The 20,384-nt window shown below is 40.5% G+C and overlaps 1 protein-coding gene across 1 annotated transcript in view; it reads right to left on the bottom strand.

The window, feature by feature from the left end:
- Positions 1–18,778, bottom strand: part of LOC124256499 — a 29,876-nt gene extending 11,098 nt beyond the window's left edge. The window contains 9 exon segments of the mRNA XM_046690491.1: positions 2,612–2,779; positions 5,280–5,416; positions 6,420–6,541; positions 7,481–7,537; positions 10,413–10,588; positions 12,089–12,190; positions 12,192–12,299; positions 15,539–15,853; positions 18,518–18,778. Coding sequence (XP_046546447.1) covers positions 2,612–2,779; positions 5,280–5,416; positions 6,420–6,541; positions 7,481–7,537; positions 10,413–10,588; positions 12,089–12,190; positions 12,192–12,299; positions 15,539–15,841 — 1,173 coding nt within the window. The 5' untranslated portion in view covers positions 15,842–15,853; positions 18,518–18,778.
- Between the last annotated feature and the right edge of the window lie 1,606 nt (positions 18,779–20,384).

Raw genomic sequence — 20,384 nt, 5'->3', positions numbered from 1 at the left:
TAGATGAAGAGAATCTCCACCCATGTAGATGTAGAGAATCTCCACCCATGTAGATGTAGAGAATCTCACCCATGTAGATGCAGAGAATCTCCACCCATGTAGATGCAGAGAATCTTCACCCATGTAGAGAATCTCCACCCATATAGATGCAGAGAATCTCCACCCATGTAGATGTAGAGAATCTCCACCCATATAGATGAAGAGAATCTCCACCCATGTAGATGCAGAGAATCTCCACCCATGTAGATGCAGAGAATCTCCACCCATGTAGATGTAGAGAATCTCCACCCATGTAGATGCAGAGAATCTCCACCCATATAGATGCAGAGAATCTCCACCCATGTAGATGCAGAGAATCTCCACCCATATAGATGCAGAGAATCTCCACCCATGTAGATGCAGAGAATCTCCACCCATATAGATGCAGAGAATCTCCACCCATGTAGATGTAGAGAATCTCCACCCATATAGATGCAGAGAATCTCCACCCATGTAGATGCAGAGAATCTCCACCCATGTAGATGTAGAGAATCTCCACCCATGTAGATGCAGAGAATCTCCACCCATGTAGATGCAGAGAATCTCCACCCATATAGATGCAGAGAATCTCCACCCATGTAGATAGAGAATAGAGAATCTCCACCCATGTAGTTGCAGAGAATCTCCACCCATGTAGATGCAAAGAATCTCCACCCATATAGAGAATCTCCACCCATATAGAGAATCTCCACCCATATAGATGAAGAGAATCTCCACCCATGTAGATGTAGAGAATCTCCACCCATGTAGATGCAGAGAATCTCCACCCATATAGATGTAGAGAATCTCCACCCATGTAGATGCAGAGAATCTCCACCCATGTAGATGCAGAGAATCTCCACCCATATAGATGTAGAGAATCTCCACCCATGTAGATGCAGAGAATCTCCACCCATGTAGATGCAAGAATGACAGTTTATGAATTATAGGTTAAGTTTGAAATGTGTGCTGCTCACAAGCCAAATGATTCCTCTGTTTATAAGTATTGAAAAACTGTTAGGAGCCATACATGTTTTGAGTGGGGTGGAGTGAAGTTTTAACACTTGTGCCAATTAATGGGCAATCATGAAAACAATATTATTTAATTGCAAGAGAGAGATTTGAAAAAAAGTGATGACAGACGTGAATACTATCGATTGAGTCCTACTGGAGTATGGATGTTGGAATGGTTGATTCTAATTTTATTGAGGCCTTTAAAAGCTTTAGTAAGGTTCTGTGCCATAACAAATATTGTCAGCAAGTCCATGTCAGTTCTATTTTACTCAGGTTTCAGTTGGAGAAGGGAAATTCCTTGTGAGATGTGTAAAACAAGATTTGTATTTTATTTGCTGTTGATACACTGAGTCTGTGACAATGCATGTTACAACTGTTTCCCAGCTTCCAATGCTTGCTGAAAGAGGTGAGGTGAGGTGAAATTGGGTTTAACGTCGTGCTTGAGAATATTTCGCTCATATGACGACGTGCATGCGTGTGTATGTGTATGTGCAGCTGCTTGTACTAGCCCAGACTTAAGCTGGTTTTATAGTGCTAGCTCACTGAGATGCCATGCCGCAGTGAAGCATGAATACCCCACTCAGACACAGTATACTGACTCTGAGCCGACCAGTCCTTGTTGTACCCATTAATGCCGAGCGCCAGGCAGGGACCAACAAGTACCATATTTTAACGTCTTTTGGTATGACGCGGTCGGGGATCGAACCCGCGACCTTCTGCTCTCTGGGCAGCACGCGCTCTAACCACTACACCACGGAGGCGGTCTTGCTGAAAGAGATGACTTGGGAATCAATGAATGTGTCCAAAATGCATAGATCTTTCAGTGAGTGAGTGAGTGAGTTTTTTACGCTGCTTTAGCAATATTCCAGCAATATCACAGGGGTGACACCAGAAATGAGCTTCACACATTGTACCCATGAGGGGCATTGAACCCGGGTCTTCAGCATGACGAGCGAACGCTTTAATCACTAGGCTACTCCCAGCCCCAATCTTCCAGTCATGGAGGAAGAAGAGCATACAGCCCCATGACTGACTGACTGACTGACTGACTGACTGACTGAGTTTGGTTTTACGCCGCTTTTAGCAATATTCCAGCAACACTCATGGCGGGGGACACCAGAAATGGGCTTCACACATTGTACCCATGTGGGGATTCGAACCCGGGTCTTCGGCGTGATGAGCCAACGCTTTAACCACTAGGCTACCCCACCACCCCACAACCCCATGAAGTGTTGACAATGTGTGTGTTTAAAATAAATGATCAAACACAGGAAATAGTGACCTGTACACCTCAGGAATTCAGATTAAATAACACAGAATATTTCAGTGTTTTAACTATTTCCTGACCCATGAAGATCCAGGTAGTATTGGTGTTGAGCAAACCATTCTCGTTGTAAGAGGTGACTAACAGGGTTGCTTGCTGACCTTGTTGACACATGTCATCGTATTTCAATTGCACAGATCGACACTCATGATGTCTGGTCCAGGTTCAATTATTTACAGACTGCCATCATATAGCTGGAATATTGCTAAGTGCAGCATTGAAAAAAACAAAGTCCCAATATATGCCTCTACTTACTCCTTTCGTGTAGGTGAAGTCCCCTGAGCTGGTCTCGTAGTGCACAATGTAGCATGGGAGGATGTGGTGACTGTTGAAGATGACGAGTTCCTTCCCATCCGGCGAAGTGTGAGAGTCATTACCCGTTTTCAGAGCAGCTCCATGGATAAGCTTTGTACACTTAAAGACCTGCAACAATCGTCATGAATTCCATGGTACATATTGTCGTTAATTTCATGGTTTATATCATGAATTCCATGGTTTATTTAGTCGTGAATTCCATGGTTTATATAGTCGTGAACTCCATGGTTTATATCATCGTGAATTCCATGGTTTATATCGTGAATTCCATGGTTTATATCATCATAAATTCCATGGTTTATATAGTCGTGAATTCCATGGTTTACATCATAAATTCCATGGTTTATATAGTCGAGAATTCCATGGTTTTACATCGTGAATTCCATGGTTTTATATCATCATGGTTTATATCATCATAAATTCCATGGTTTATATATTCGTGAACTCCATGGTTTATATCATCATAAATTCCATGATTTATATAGTCGGGAGCTCCATGGTTTTATATCATCGTGAATTCCATGGTTTATATCATCATAAATTCCATGGTTTATATAGTCGTGAACTCCATGGTTTATATCATCGTGAATTCCATGGTTTATATCGCGAATTCCATGGTTTATATCATCATAAATTCCATGGTTTATATAGTCGTGAATTCCATGGTTTACATCGTGAATTCCATGGTTTATATCATAATAAATTCCATGGTTTATATAGTCGTGAATTCCATGGTTTACATCATCGCGAATTCCATGGTTTATATCATCATGAATTCCATGGTTTATATAGACGTGAATTCCATTGTTTATATCATCATGAATTCCATGGTTTATATAGACGTGAATTCCATTGTTTATATCATCATGAATTCCATGGTTTATATAGACGTGAATTCCATGGTTTATATCATCGTGAATTCCATGGTTTATATAGTCGTGAATTCCATGGTTTATCATCATTAATTCCATGGTTATAATTCCATGGTTTACATCATCGTGAATTCCATGGTTTATATAGTCGTGAATTCCATAGTTTATATAATTAATATAGTCGGTTTTATATTAATTAAGTGAATTCCATGGTTTTATATAGTCGTGAATTCCATGGTTTACATCATCGTGAATTCCATGGTTTATATAGTCGTGAATTCCATGGTTTATATAGTCGTGAATTCCATGGTTTATATCATTGTGAATTCCATGGTCTATATCATCGTGAATTCCATGGTTTATATCATCGTGAATTCCATGGTTTACATCATCGTGAATTCCATGGTTTATATAGTCGTGAATTCCATGGTTTATATAGTCGTGAATTCCATGGTTTTAAACATCAGCTGTATTCCATGGTTTTTATCATCGTGAATTCCATGGTTTATATTATCGTGAATTCCATGGTTTATATCACCGTGAATTCCATGGTTTATATCATTGTGAATTCCATGGTTTATATCGTTATTACTTCCATGGTTTAAGTGGACTAATACTATTGGCCATGAATGTAACAGAGATACAGCGGTTTCACACCTCGTCCTGAGAAAGACACAAAAGTTTCAGTCAACTTTACCAAATTTGTCTTTCATAAACTTTCCCCGATTACAGTCTAACCCTATTTCTTATTATGTGTAAGCTCACAGGCTTCACACAACCAGCAAAGTCATAAATTGCTTTTTTTATGTTAGTTTATGTGGAGGAATACCTGTCCAGGCCGTACAAGTTTACACTTTAGTGTACCGAACGTTTGGGCTGAGTTACTACTACTCACCAGTTTGAGAATGGAGCTCTTCAATTAACTTCCCACTTCAACACAGCAGTAGCTCTCTGAATGCAGCCCTGTACTCACCTTGCCCAGTAGCACCTGACACATCAGTAGCTCCCTGAATGTGGCCTTTTACTCAACTTCCCTGGTAGCACCTGACACAGCAGTAGCTCTCTGAATGCAGCCCTGTACTCACCTTGCCCAGTAGCACCTGACACAGCAGTAGCTCTCTGAATGCAGCCCTGTACTCACCTTGCCCAGGTAGCACCTGACACATCAGTAGCTCTCTGAATGTGGCCTGGTACTACAGCAGTAGCTCTCACCTTACCCCTGGTAGCACCTGACACATCAGTAGCTCTCTGAATGTGGCCCTGTACTCACCTTCCTGGTAGCACCTGACACAGCAGTAGCTCTCTGAATGTAGCCCTGTACTCACCTTCCCTGGTAGCACCTGACACAGCAGTAGCTCTCTGAATGCAGCCCTGTACTCACCTTCCCTGGTAGCACCTGACACAGCAGTAGCTCCTGAATGCAGCCCTGAATGTTCCTTGGCACCTGTACTCACCTTGCCCAGGTAGCACCTGACACAGCAGTAGCTCCCTGAATGTAGCCCTGTACTCACCTTGCCCAGTAGCACCTGACACAGCAGTAGCTCCCTGAATGCAGCCCTGTACTCACCTTCCCCAGGTAGCACCTGACACAGCAGTAGCTCCCTGAATGCAGCCCTGTACTCACCTTCCCTGGTAGCACCTGACACAGCAGTAGCTCTCTGAATGTAGCCCTGTACTCACCTTCCCTGGTAGCACCTGACACAGCAGTAGCTCTCTGAATGTAGCCCTGTACTCACCTTCCCTGGTAGCACCTGACACAGCAGTAGCTTGGTTGCTCCCTGAATATAGCCCATTGAGTAGCTGGGGTACTCACTGAAGTACACCCCTTTCCCATACCACCCCGTGTCTGTCCGATGGGAGAAGCCTGCTGTTCCTGTTCAAATGATAATCAAACAAATTAAATTACAAATACAATAAACCAATTATTACAATGGTCTAAGGCTTAAAGTGTGTATGGCGTAATGACAGCCTATTGAGTATAGCATTGATATAGCTCATAAAGACTGATAATTGTGAACTAAATTACAATCGATTATCGATAAAAAAAATAGAAACATAACTTTGAGCAAAAATGCCAAAAAAGTCTGAAAGAAACGAATATATTTCACATCACTTGTGAGCGGTGACATTAATAACTTTTCTTATTAACTATATTTCAGGTTATCGATGATTTTAGCCATCTCTACTACAGAGCCTTACAAATTGTTAATTATTATAATAATTACTGTAATTGTTTTTATCATATTATTAATATTTATATTTATTACATTATTGGGATGAATCTTCACAGTTGTGTGGTGTAGGGAAGCCAACTGTTCCTTTTTTATCATTATAAATAACTGTGATAAGTCCTTTCTGTCTGAATGAGTGAGTTCAGTTTTACACCGCTTTTAGCAATATTCCAGCAATATCACAGTCAGGGACACCAGAAATGGGCTTCACATGTACCCATGTTGGGAATTGAACCCGGGCCTTCGGCATGACAAGCAAACACATTAACCACTACGCTACCCTAACCCTAAACACCACCCCACCACCCCCACGAGTCACACTAATGCTGTAGGGGTTCTTGTCGGTGCAGGTACTACAGATATGTACCCCAGGTACTTTTCTACATACAAAAATGAACCCTAAACAAATTCAAAATACAGCAATGTACCAAGAACCCTAAACGTGGCACAAGTCCATATCCCCAAAACAGCAACTGTATGTAGTTGTTACCGTCCAACTGATTGCGAGTAGTCTAGGGCATTGCAAAATATTTGTTATCATGTTTGCTTTTTTCTCGTATATCGCAATCAAATGCACCTAATACAACTGTTTGACAGTTCCAATCAAGGAAACAGCACAATGCAGAATGGACTAAACAACAGTACCTGGCACCCTGAAGCCAGTCTCACAGATAGGTGTAATGTTTTTTTCCACGGTGCCATGGAAGGCAAGGACAGGGTAGGAGTGATCTTCGCCTCGTGTCTTCTTCAGATGTTCCCGAGCATCCCTGTGAGGAACAAGCACTGAGTTGTCATATACTGTACTGTATAAGTACTTTTTGTTCAAGGATATGTCATAGGTATTAGTTTCTTTAAAACACCACTATCATAAGTCAACATAAAATGAAAAATTAATCTTCAGCTCGTCAATATGAACACTGCAAATCTGTTTAGAAATGTCAGGTCTTAAATTTTATCCGAGCAGATATAGAGAATCTCACCCAAGTGTCTACTGATATCAATTATATCAACATGAGTTGATAAAGTTACATATATCCGAGGCTTGTTGAGGATATTTTCACTTTTATCAACGTGTGTTGATATATTTGATATCAGAAGACACAAGGATGAAATTCTATTTATCATCAAAAATCGTTCTTCATTAGTTTCCAATGAAGAATGTACATTGTTGACCGTGGTACTGCCATTAGACTTGCAGTGCAGCAATGTCATAGTATTGTGATGTCATTAAGTTTATGCCATCATAGCAAAGTGATGTCATAGGTTTTTGATGTCATAGCATTGTGCGTCATGCAATTGATGATGTCAAAGCATTGTGATCTCATGCAATTGATGATGTCAATGCATTGTACAAAATCAACTATCAAAAATTATATCTGCTTGGAGATATCATTTGATCTCACACAAGCAATATCTCCAGTGGAACACAAGTTTTGATGATAAACTTATTTAATTTGAAGCATAGCTTGAGAGGATGAGTCTAGTTTAAGCGTTTAACTGTAAAAAATGGGCAAGAAGATCTCAGCATCTGCGAATGTTTATTTTTGTTTTGTCGTTGAACACCACACTCAACAATATTTCAGCTATGTGATGTCTGTTTGTAAATAATAGAGTCTGGATCAAACAATCCAGTGATTGAGATCATGAACATTGATCTCAGAAACTGGGGCAGTTGTTTACAGAATAAATTAGGAATGAGAACTTACTTAAAACGTGTTACCAAAGGTGGGTTGACAACATACTCCACTTTTGCAACTCGGACGCTGAAAGAAAAATTTAATAATGAAACTCAAAATATCAGCTTCTGCGACTTGTCATTAATCTATTTCAACTCCTTTCATCAAGACCCACTTCCTCAAACTTCAGTAAACATCTTCCCTTCATCAACACCCACTTCCTCACCTCCTCAACCTTCAGTAAACATCTTCCCTTCACCAACACCCACTTCCTTACCTCCTCAACCTTCAGTAAACATCTTCCCTTCATCAACACCCACTTCCTTACCTCCTCAACCTTCAGTAAACATCTTCCCTTCATCAACACCCACTTCCTATCCTCCTCAACCTTCAGTAAACATCTTCCCTTCATCAACACCCACTTCCTCAACCTTCAGTAAACATCTTCCCTTCATCAACACCCATTTCCTTACCTCCTCAACCTTCAGTAAACATCTTCCCTTCATCAACACCCACTTCCTTACTTCCTCAACCTTCAGTAAACATCTTCCCTTCATCAACACCCACTTCCTTACCTCCTCAACCTTCAGTAAACATCTTCCCTTCATCAACACCCACTTCCTTACTTCCTCAACCTTCAATAAACATCTTCCCTTCATCAACACCCACTTCCTTACCTCCTCAACCTTCAGTAAACATCTTCCCTTCATCAACACCCACTTCCTTACCTCCTCAACCTTCAGTAAACATCTTCCCTTCATCAACACCCACTTCCTTACCACCTCAAATTTCAGTAAACATCTTCCCTTCATCAACACCCACTTCCTTACCTCCTCAACCTTCAGTAAACATCTTCCCTTCATCAACACCCACTTCCTTACCACCTCAACCTTCAGTAAACATCTTCCCTTCATCAACACCCACTTCCTTACCTCCTCAACCTTCAGTAAACATCATCCCTTCATCAACACCCACTTCCTTACCTCCTCAACCTTCAGTAAACATCTTCCCTTCATCAACACCCACTTCCTTACCTCCTCAACCTTCAGTAAACATCTTTTCTTCATCAACACCCACTTCCTTACCTCCTCAACCTTCAGTAAAAATCTTCCCTTCATCAACACCCACTTCCTCACCTCCTCAACCTTCAGTAAACATCTTCCCTTCATCAACACTCACTTCCTTACTTCCTCAACCTTCAGTAAACATCTTACCTTAATTAAGACCCACTTTCTCACTTCAACACCCCCACCCCCATCCCCCCCCTTCTATTAACCTTCCCTCAGTAATCTGCCTGCAATTACAAACCACTCCCTCATGTCTTAAACCAGCTACCCTTCATCAGACCTTCCTACTAAATTCAAAACCCTTTCTCAAATCTTTCCTTCATCAAGGCCAACTTATTCATCTCAAACTCCCTTCAACCATCTTTCCGTCATCAATCTCACTATTTATCTAGACCCTCCTCCTAATTCAAGCACCTTCACGAACCTTCCTTTCATGAAGACCCTTCACCCTTATACTATAGGAATCTCTGCCATCATTCTCCAACTCCCAAAAGTAATTTTGTAATAGCTATCCATAAGATTTTAGCAAATCCTTGAAGTCTTCTTAGTCTTGTGTTCATAACATTCCCAACTGTAAGTGATCTGTTTAAATGTGTGCGTGAGCATTGTTTTACATCACTTTTAGCAATATTCCACAATATCACAGCGAGGAACACCAGAAATGGGCTTCAGCATGACAAGCAAACACTTTAACCACTGGGTTACCCCACCACAGGGGTGGAAATACTCTTAAAATTGATAGTGTACTCCAGTACAGTGGCACATGTAAAGTCACTTGCCCTGATAATTTGTCCACTATACTGATTTTTAAATTAACAACATAATTAACATTGGAAAGTCAACTGGACACCAGTACAGTGTGATATACAAATTTGCTTGCCCGACAAAAAATACACTGGACTCGGACGTCGGGCAATGGATTATTTCCACCCCTGCACCACTCCTCATCCTGGTTCAGCACCAACCAACGGGTCAGTATAAAGCTACAGAAACTAAAGAGCCTTAGGACCCCGCACTACTGCAGATTGTTGGGGCTGGGGAAGAAGCTGGTCCCTTCTGATGAGACATGGGATATATCTTGTCACAACCCAAACAGGCCCTTCATTCTGTAAATAAAGATGCTCAACAATTGTTTCCACAACACAGATTTCCTTTGTATTACAGAGTCAAACCCAAGATGGCATCCTTATCTTGGATCATGATTACACTATGTCTTGTCAGTTTGCTTGTTAATCTCTTTGGTCATGTTGACGAGGTCCGTGGTTTAAGTCCCAGCAAAGGACGCGAAAATTTTATTCCCACTATATAAGGGAAAACCAGGGATTTACCTCCAGTCCTGTATTTGATGGTGCCTCGGACTCATGCTTATAATCAGGGGTTCTGGACAACAAAATGGGGGTCCCAGACCCTTAAATATTATTATTAATACTGTTATTGTATTGTGTATCATGATCATCACATTAATTATTACAGTAATGAAATTGCAAATGATACCATATCCCAGCTAGTAGCAAACTCAGTGATAACTTATTGTTACTTGATTGGAACTTTTTACAAAATTATTTGGACTTTTTCTTTGTCCCTGTGGATGCACAAATAAATTTCGTTGCGTCCATTGTCAATTTTTATGCGTATAGGACGCAGGAATTCGCGTCCTGTAAATCCCTGGGTAAACTATTTTTGTCAATTGTTCATTCGTCTTGACCCACCGTTTCTGCATAACCCTGCACTGATCATCAGGCACAGTAAGCTACATCACTGAATATCTAATCTACGTTTATAACAAACTGACAGATATAACAAACAGGGTTTTTTAGCCGTGACTACCAACTACGCTCATAATGAGTCAAGTTTAGTAGTTCGTTTGAGTTAGTTGACTGTAGTTGGTTCCTTACTTTGTGGTGTAGGTTGATGTGAGGAGCCTGTAGAACTGAGACTCGGCCAGACGGAAGTGGGTCTGAGCTGCTGAACCTTCCTTGTATGCACGCTCAGCAGCCAGGGGGAAGAACACCGTCTTGTCCCCCTTCATAGCTTCCTTCTCCCCGTCCACCAGCAGCAACCCTGTGCTCACCTGGCAACACAACACACATCTGTCAGACAGGTACCCTCACCTGGCAACACAACACACATCTGTCAGACAGGTACCCTCACCTGGCAACACAACACACATCTGTCAGACAGGTACCCTCACCTGGCAACACAACACACATCTGTCAGACAGGTACCCTCACCTGGCAACACAACACACATCTGTCAGACAGGTACCCTCACCTGGCAACACAACACACATCTGTCAGACAGGTACACTCACCTGGCAACACAACACACATCTGTCAGACAGGTACTTTCAACCTGGCAACACAACACACATCTGTCAGACAGGTACCCTCACCTGGCAACACAACACACATCTGTCAGACAGGTACCCTCACCTGGCAACACAACACACAACTATCAACAGGTACCCTCACCTGGCAACACAACACACATCTGTCAGACAGGTACCCTCACCTGGCAAACACACATCTGTCTGACAGGTACAACACACATCTGTCAGACAGGTACCCTCACCTGGCAACACAACACACATCTGTCAGACAGGTACCCTCACCTGGCAACACAACACATCTGTCAGACAGGTACCCTCACCTGGCAACACAACACACACCTGTCAGACAGGTACCCTCACCTGGCAACACAACTGGCAACACAGACAGGTACCCTCACCTGGCAACACAATCTGTCAGACAGGTACCTCACCTGGCACTGCCAACACAGATCTGTCAGACAGGTACCCTCACCTGGCAACACAACACACATCTCTGGCAACACAACACACATCTGACAGGTACCCTCACCTGGCAACACAACACACATCTGTCAGACAGGTACCCTCACCTGGCAACACAACACACATCTGTCAAACAGGTACCCTCACCTGGCAACACAACACACATCTGTCAAACAGGTACCCTCACCTGGCAACACAACACACATCTGTCAGACAGGTACCCTCACCTGGCAACACAACACACATCTGTCAGACAGGTACCCTCACCTGGCAACACAACACACATCTGTCAAACAGGTACGCTCACCTGGCAACACAACACACATCTGTCAGACAGGTACCCTCACCTGGCAACACAACACAGATCTGTCAGACAGGTACCCTCACCTGGCAACATATGATACACCAAACAACTAAGGCACATACTCACCATCTTCACCCTCACCAAAATCCCCACACCTGGCAACATGATACACCAAACAACTAAGGCACATACTCACCATCACGCTCCCATCACATTATCCCCACCTACTCACCTGGTCCTGCAGAGTCTTCATCCTCACCAAAATCCCCACTCCTCTCCCCTCCCCCTCCATCACACCATCTCCCTCCCCCTCTTCATCACACCATCCCCCGCCTAACACATCGGCCCCACCCACTCACCTGGTCCTGCAGAGTTTTCCCCTCCGAAAAATCCCCACACCCTCTCCCTCCATCACATTATTCCCTCCCTCTCCATCACCCCATCCCCCATCTATCACATCACCCCCACCCACTCACCTGGTCCTGCAGACTCTTCACCTCCTTCTCCTTCTCCTCGACCTTCTTCTTGGTCTGTTCCAGTTCCTTCTGCAGCTGCTGCTTGGCCTCAAATGCCTTTTTTGATGAGCTCCTTTCGCTCATCCTCGGTCATCTGGGAGAAGCTCTTCACCAGGGACATCCCACGATTCAATATATCCTTCCCACCTTTCTTCGGTGCAGGCTTTTTGTCCTGTAAAATCATCACAACCATTTCTTTAAGAGTTTTACCTTTTGTCAACTACTGTTGAAATATTGGATTCTCTATATCTCTGTTTGTCACTCTACAGTAGCAAGTTTGACATGGATGTGCATTCAAAATCTACGTGGCGTCCACTGTTGCATTTAAGACATGATACAAGGCAAGTCTGGTACTGGTGATATCTAATTTGTTTTTATCATGAAAGAACAGTGTAATTTGACTTGATGGCTACTTTTATCATTATGTCATTCAAACCAGACTTAAAACATCCCCCCTGCTTGTTTATCATACAATATGACAACTGTTGAATATACACAATCAATCAATCATTTATTCAGTAGTATGGCCACATGGCCTAGAGTACAGTTATCTGAGAGTATATATTTATGTAATCATGTCACGGATCTAAAACGAAAAACATGTTTCAGGAATAATGCAACAGATTTAAGGGTATTTACATTTTTTTAGTTTAACAGGTTTGTCATTGTGTACATATTCTTGATTTGATACGGACATGGCAGCTTCATTCATAAATTGGAATACTTTGAACAAGCGAACAAGACATGAAATTCATCCTCGAAGCAGTAATCATTATAATTTGTACAAATAATATAACATTTTCAACATTTTTACTCTGCCTTGCAGTATTTACTTTAAAATCATGTAGAGATATTCTAAATTTACATAGTACTTGTCAGAGGTTTTTATCTTCAACATGGTTTACATAGAATTTGGCTGTAGAGGGGACATGTCCAAGCAGGGCTCCAGATAATTTTTCAACATCAGGAGTATGTACTCCTTATTTTTTCAATATAGGAGTACTGGAAAAACTTAAGAGTACATTTAGAGTACTGAATGGAAATTAGTAATCAGTATTCTTGTGTTTCGTTTGGTATATGAACCACAACATTGCTACTCTTGTGTAAACAGGCCAATAAACAATAAAACAATTCTTTTTCATATAAATATGTCTGTGAATGATTCGTACACCATTGCTGTGGTGCGTATCTGCTACGTTTTCAAAATTATTTCCTATCATATCGTGCATATTTTTTATCCGTACATACGTCGATACGGCCCTTATCTGGAGCCCTGTCAAAGTCTTGAAATGAGCTAGATATGTTGAGTTTGAAATTTCATCATGCCATGTTTGATCATATATATCAGTTAAACGTTGCTTCAGTTGATAAATAAAACTATTTTCAATTCTGACATCCTGGGAAAACCATACCTGTAACAAACCACAAGAAAATAGCAGACTCCTTATTTCCGATGTCCAATTTCCTTTTCCTTTTTCCTTCTAAGTTTTTCAGCATTAAATGGGATTGGTGATGATATCAGCGTTCGTTCATTCATAGTAGTCAGATAATGTATTTGACTGCTTTTAGTTGTGTACATATGTATATTGGGTATCGTCCAGTTTCTCTCGGAATTGCTTTATTTGATGCAAATTTTCCAACGTTCCGAAACCTTTTTAAATAAGTAGCTTGTGTCTTTTCTATACTTTCTTGACATTTTATTCCCATATCTCAGATGCATAGAGCAGTATTGGTTTAATTTTGCTGTCAAATATGTGACATGCAGACTCAAATGATATTGATGAGTATTGTCTGAAGAGACTGTAGATGGGAATGACGGCTTTTCCAGCTTGATCGGAGATACTCGGGCAGTTCTTCGAAACAGAACTCCAAGATATTTGTAATATGTCGTACATTTTAAAGGTTTATCTTCAAATGTCCAGGATTCATTTTCGAGATTTTGCCACCATTTCTAAACACAATTATGTTTGTTTTTTGCAAATTCACTTCAGATAATACTGATTTCCATGGATATGTTAATAAATTATAGCAATCACAGAGGTGGAAATAACCCATTGCCCGACGTCTGAGTCCAGTGCTTTTTTCTGTCAGGCAATCAAATTTGTATATCATGCTGTACCGATGTCCAGTTGACTTTCCAGTGATAATAATGCTGTTTATTTAAAAAATCAATAAGAAAACGGCCGGTATAGTGGACAAATGATCAGGGCAAGTGATGTTACATGTGCCACTGTACCGGAGTACACTAGCAATTTTAAAGTTATTTCCACCCCTGAATCATTATCAACCATGAAGATTCCAACAAAAAGTCATCAATATCCCCATCAATGGTAAAATTTTCAGCTAGTCTTGTATAGTTTGGAGTACCTCCGTAAGATTCATACTGGAATAGAATGGTACTGTTGATTAATGTCCTTAGGTTGTTGGATACCCACAAAGTGGAGTATAGAAGTGTTTTAAAGTTCTGCTCTCGAAAAGAGCACTACCACTAATTTCAGTCGAAGTTAAACTTGTTGCCATGGAAACGCAAAAAATATTTTATTCAGAAATCCAAAACTACCAAAAGGCACCAGTTCACGATCCAGACATATCTATGTGCAAAGTTTGGTAAAGAAATATTTAACAGTTCTAAGTTCTGCTCACAGAGTCAAAATAATACCCCCGCAAAACGTGTTGCGGGGGATAATTAAAATTGGTCTTCAGCAATCCATACTTGTAAGAGGCGACTAACGGGATCAGGTAGTCAGGCTCGCTGACTTGGTTAACTCATGTCATCGTATCCCAATTGTATAGATCTATGCTCATGACGTTGATCACTGGATCATTTGGTTCAGGCTTGGAAATATACAGACCGTCGCCATGTAGCTAGAATATTGCTGCATGCAGCGTTAAACAAGAAACAAGCATTGGGTATGAGGCCGACATTTAGTTCCGGAAGTTATCTTATATATAAATATATACCCACAAAGAAATATGTCATTTAGCTCCATAAGGAGCCCAAAACAATCAAGACTTAAGATTACATTCTTGACCCCATCGTATCTATTCCCTGGTAACTGGGAGACTAACTACCAGGATATGTATCATGTCAGCATCAGGGGTGGAAATAACCCATTGCCTGACGTCCGAGTCCAGTGTTTTTTTCTGTCGGGCAAGCAAATTTGTTTATCACACTGTACCGATGTCCAGTTGACTTTCCAATGTTATTTATGTTGTTTATTTTAAAAAATCAACAAGAAAACGGACGGTATAGTGGACAAATTATCAGGGCAAGTGATTTCACATGTGCCACTGTTCCGGAGTACACTAGTAATTTTAAAGTTATTTCCACCCCTGAGCATACAGATATAATACAAAGGATTTAGACAGTGTGTACAGTGACAGCAATGAAACAAAACAGCAACAACTCACATCCTCATCAGAGTCCATTACATCCGTGTCGCTCCCACTGTCAGCAGCAGCAGCTGCACCAACACTCGTCGGATGAGAAAACTCTGCAAAATGAAGCAGGTTCTTGCGGTAGCACTTGGCTCCATACTGACATGGAGGCAGCGACGTCGAGTCTGGTAATGTTGGTTTCGTGTCCTTCACTCCATCTTTGGCGTGATCCATGTCGAGAAAATGCTGGGGATTTTTCCTGTAGCAACGAGATCCATATGGACATTTTGGTAGATCTTTTTTAGCCTTTTTTGCTGCACTTGGTCCATCTGCCATCTTGCCTCGACACTGAAATCACCCCGAAAAATTCAATATTTAAAATAATATTTTTCTTATTTTCACAGATGAGCTCGATTTGATTTTGAAACAATAAACCTATAGGTGAAAGAGAATTGGAAATAATAATAGTAATATCCACACCACTCACAGATGTTATTCATGATAGATGACAGTTGCCCTTTTCCGTTCTACTGCTCATACTGAGGACATTTAATGTAACAGGCACAGACAGCAGTTGACAACATGAGGGGTGGAAGGTTGTCCTCATTTAGATTTGGCATGTCAGTTCCTTCTGATGATCATTTCCGCTACACAAACAAGAGAAACAAGTTTTACCGTAACCCCAAAATTTATGGATTGAGTTCACTCCAATTTCTCATTTGAACAGTCCTTACAGGAAATATGAGGCTCCTGGACTATAGTCTGTTTGCAGTGAAAACGTACCGATGAATTTCGCTTTAAACAAAAAAATAAATCAAATAAAGTGAAATTAAGATTGCGAATACTCTTAATTTTACCTTGCCAATTGAACAAATAAATCTCAGAATTTTATTCATCTTAGGATAAAAGTTGTTTAACAAATAATCATAGATTCAAATCGCTATTATTGGTTTGTATTACAAGGGGGTAAGCGTAGTAGTTGGAACAGTGAAACAAATGCACGTGCGGTACGTGATGAGCGTTAACTTAGGCCAACCATACTTGTTCTAGGTGTTTCATCTAATGTGCATACCCCCTTGTAATACAAACCAATAATAGCGGTTTGAAACCAAGATCGTTTCTTAAACAACTTTTATCCTAAGTTGAATAAAATTCTGAGATTTAAATGTTCAATTGGCAAGGTAAAATTATGAGGATTCGCAATCTTATTTTCACTTTAATCGATTTACTTTTTTGTTTAAAGTGAAATTCATCTGTACGTTTTCACTGCAAACAGACTATAAACAAAGTGAAGACATGTGAAGACCTGGGTTAGACTGCAGATAAACACAATTAACAATGGGTCAGTATTGATCTTCATGCAGTAACCCACGTTTGTAGTACAAGCTGATTAACAGGACTGAGAGGTTCGGGTTGCTTATTTCATTGATGATTGATCCCAATTGTGTACAAGTGATGTTGATATAACTAAAATCTTTGACTCATTGATGCTCATGATGTCAAACACTGGATTGTCTGGTCCAGACTCGATTATTTACAGACCGCTGCCATATAGCTGGAATATTGCTGAGTACGGCGTCAAACCACACGCAAGCACATATAGCTTTAATATTGTAGAGTTAACACCATCCACGACTAACATCTACCAATCCTTACTAGGGCTGCAAAGAGTCACCCAGACCTCGATTCGATTCGATTTTCGATATTGGACCCTCAATTTGATCATTTTCGATTAAATTCTTCATGCAAGTAAAAACATCAGATTTCGTTTAACTCAGTTTATTAAACAAAACATATCAAACTGAAAACCTTTTTCCAAGATTTGACGAAGAAATCAGGAATGAAAATGATGTAACCTTTTTCAAACAAATAAAATATGATGTTTAAACACATAACAGCACTCAAATATCGAATCGAATTAGTGATAATGGTTATCGAAAATCGAAACTAAGGTGTGAGATTCGATTTTCGATAATTCGAATAGAATCGTTGCAGCCCTAATCCTTAAGAGACATAAACATACTTGTATATATCCATGTGACTGCTCTATATCCATGTGTCTGCTCTATATCCATGTGTTATTCACTCATTTCTAATTTGTGATATTATTTCAAATTAACTCATAACCATCACACGCATACACAATCGAGTCCGATAATTCCACGCGTCCGGTAATTCTGCGCAGCTGCAATAGCGTACTTCCGTATCGAAGGTAAGCATCGTCTGCTACCACCTTTACGCTTGAAATCGAGACATTTCTACAAGGAACTGGCTTTTAATCACTAAAGGTAAGTAAATAACAGTAATTGACAGATAAATTGACAGTTTTATGAAAATTCCTTTTCTTCAAACTTTTAAACCTTTTCCTTCATTATTCATAATTGGATTTAATATGAAACATTCTTCCTTACATTGATGAAGTGATTTTTGAAAATAATCTGGCCCTAATAAGCTTCCATACTTCAGATTTCCAGCTGGATATTAGGCGCATCAGTTGCAGCGCTGAATTACCGGACAGCAAGAGATGTGGTCAGAACGCCGGTGAGGTCAACCGTATGGCATAATGCAACGTTAGAATCTTGTAGTCGTCAATAAAAATTATATTTCTAGGTAAATATGATGCATACCAGCATGCTTAGTCACGTAAACCACAAAAAATAAGAGATGTTAGTTGCCGTGTTGCGATCGATGTGCTTAGGTGCGCAGAATTACCGGACGGCATTGTATAGGCGTTCGAATAATGAATATGATGAATACATCACTACCGACAGTCATTGATCCGTGGGTTGTCATTATGTTTTCATAAAATGTCGGACGTAAGGACATGAAAATAATGTTTTCTAGACATGCATTTGTTAGACCCACTTATTTCACTAATTATTTAAGGCAACTTATCAGCTCTGCTGACCAACAATGGCCTACAGACACCTCATATGCAGGAAATAAATGGTGCTGACAGTGTTCGAGCAACGTAGTTGATCTAATTTTCGAAACTGAAAACTGCCAACTTACATGACTGCCGTCCACTCAGGTCCAAATTTCGCTGATTCGGTTTGTTTACAACGCTGACTTCCGTGTCAGCACATGTTAGATGAACTTGTCTGCACACGCCCAAATGGTGCCGGCACAATTCTGCTACAACATGCGGAGACATATTCTGGCATCACTGAAATTGTTTGTTTGGTGTTGGGTCTAACATATTTTGTTTCTTATACAATTTGCTACTTAAACTAACATACTTAACACTGTTGAATATTTTTCGTGTTTACAAATATGATCAATTAGACTGGAAGTCAAAGTTACAAATGAAGTAAGTTCTCGTGCAAGGGGACATAACACACCGACAAAAGAACACAATGTTAACCGCTACACAGAAATGAGTGATTGAGCTAAGATTTTAAGTGACATTGGCAGCATTTCAGCCATATTGTGACTAAATCAAGTTATAGATTTACAGTAATTGAGGCTACGCAGAAATAAAAGATCCAACCTCGTCAGCACAGCGATTTGAAACTGTACTCCGATATAGTTTAAATTATCAATGTATCCCATAAAACCAATATGCGTAAACAGCAACGGATTTCTGAGCCTGAACAAAATGTTTAGTGCACATGAATATAACTTAACATTCTCTCAATGTATTACATACAGTACAACCAGAAATTATTGAGAATTTAAGATTGTATTTTTTTTTTTTTTCACTCATTACTCACGTATTAAATGTGAATATTAGCAGAACATAACTCCAGATTCAAAGACAGGTGAACAGTTAGTATTTTGTCAAGTCACCATGGGCAGCAATGCAGGCTTCAATGCGGCGGGGCATACAACTGATCAAAGAAGTTAGAAAGTCGTGGTCCATGCTGTCCCAGTATCGGACCACCTCTTCTTTCATTTCAGCAATATTTGTCAGATTTTTACTTATTGACACTTTCCTTCATAAGTCCCCAAACATTTTCTATTGGATTTAGGTCAGGGCTATAGCTTGGCCAATCTAATAATGTCATATTTTGGGTCCGAAACCAGGCCTGTGAATACTTTGAACGATGTTTTGGGTCGTTGTCCTGCTGGAAAATCCAAACATTTTCATAGAACACGTGAGCAGATGGAAGTAAATGTCCCTCGAGAATATCTGTGTACCGCTCACTGTTCATATTCCCTTCAAATACACAGAGGGGCGTAGCCCCTAACACAGATATGCCACCCCACACGTTAAATTTCGGATAATACTTTGGGTGCTGATACAAAGGTTTTTCAGTTTGTTTGGTCCACAAATTCAGTGTATTAGGAAACAGCCACACAGAACTTTCATCTGAGAAAATCACATTGTCCCAGTTAAAATTTCTATGCTGTAAGCACCAGTTCAACCTTCGCTCCTTTTGTTCAGGTTTCATGATAGGTGACGGAATTCCTCGACTTTTCTGCCAACCCATTGCATGCAGCTCAGTTCTAATTGTCTCCTTACAGACAGACACAGTTCCTCTATCAATCATATCCAGCCTTAAGTTTTCTAAACTCGATCCTTCGTTTGTTTTTAGAAACAAGAATATCAAGCCGCCTCCTGTCACCGAGTCAATTTTCTGGGCCTACCTGTGCCTCCCTGTGCTCAATGCCATTCCATTTGCAATATTTTTCAAAACACGATAAACAGTGGTCAAAGGGATTCCTGCTCTACTTGAAATCACTTTAGCTGATCTGATGTCCTTGTTATAATACTCTAAAATCAACTTCCACTTCTCTAAATCATCCATACTGAAGATCAATGAAAATGTCGTCTGCTAGCAAGTAAACAAAGGGGGATAACTCTTCACAAACTAATGAAAAAGGATTAACGGAGTTGTCTCTCTTGAATGAACCCAAGCACTTGATAGCTGGTCAA

The sequence above is a fragment of the Haliotis rubra genome, unplaced genomic scaffold, assembly GCF_003918875.1.
Source record: "Haliotis rubra isolate DU_JTF1 unplaced genomic scaffold, ASM391887v1 Scf1162, whole genome shotgun sequence".
In the NCBI taxonomy this organism is placed as follows: domain Eukaryota; kingdom Metazoa; phylum Mollusca; class Gastropoda; order Lepetellida; family Haliotidae; genus Haliotis; species Haliotis rubra.
Note: the sequence above shows the minus strand (reverse complement) of the source record. Positions and strands in the feature narration are given on the sequence as shown.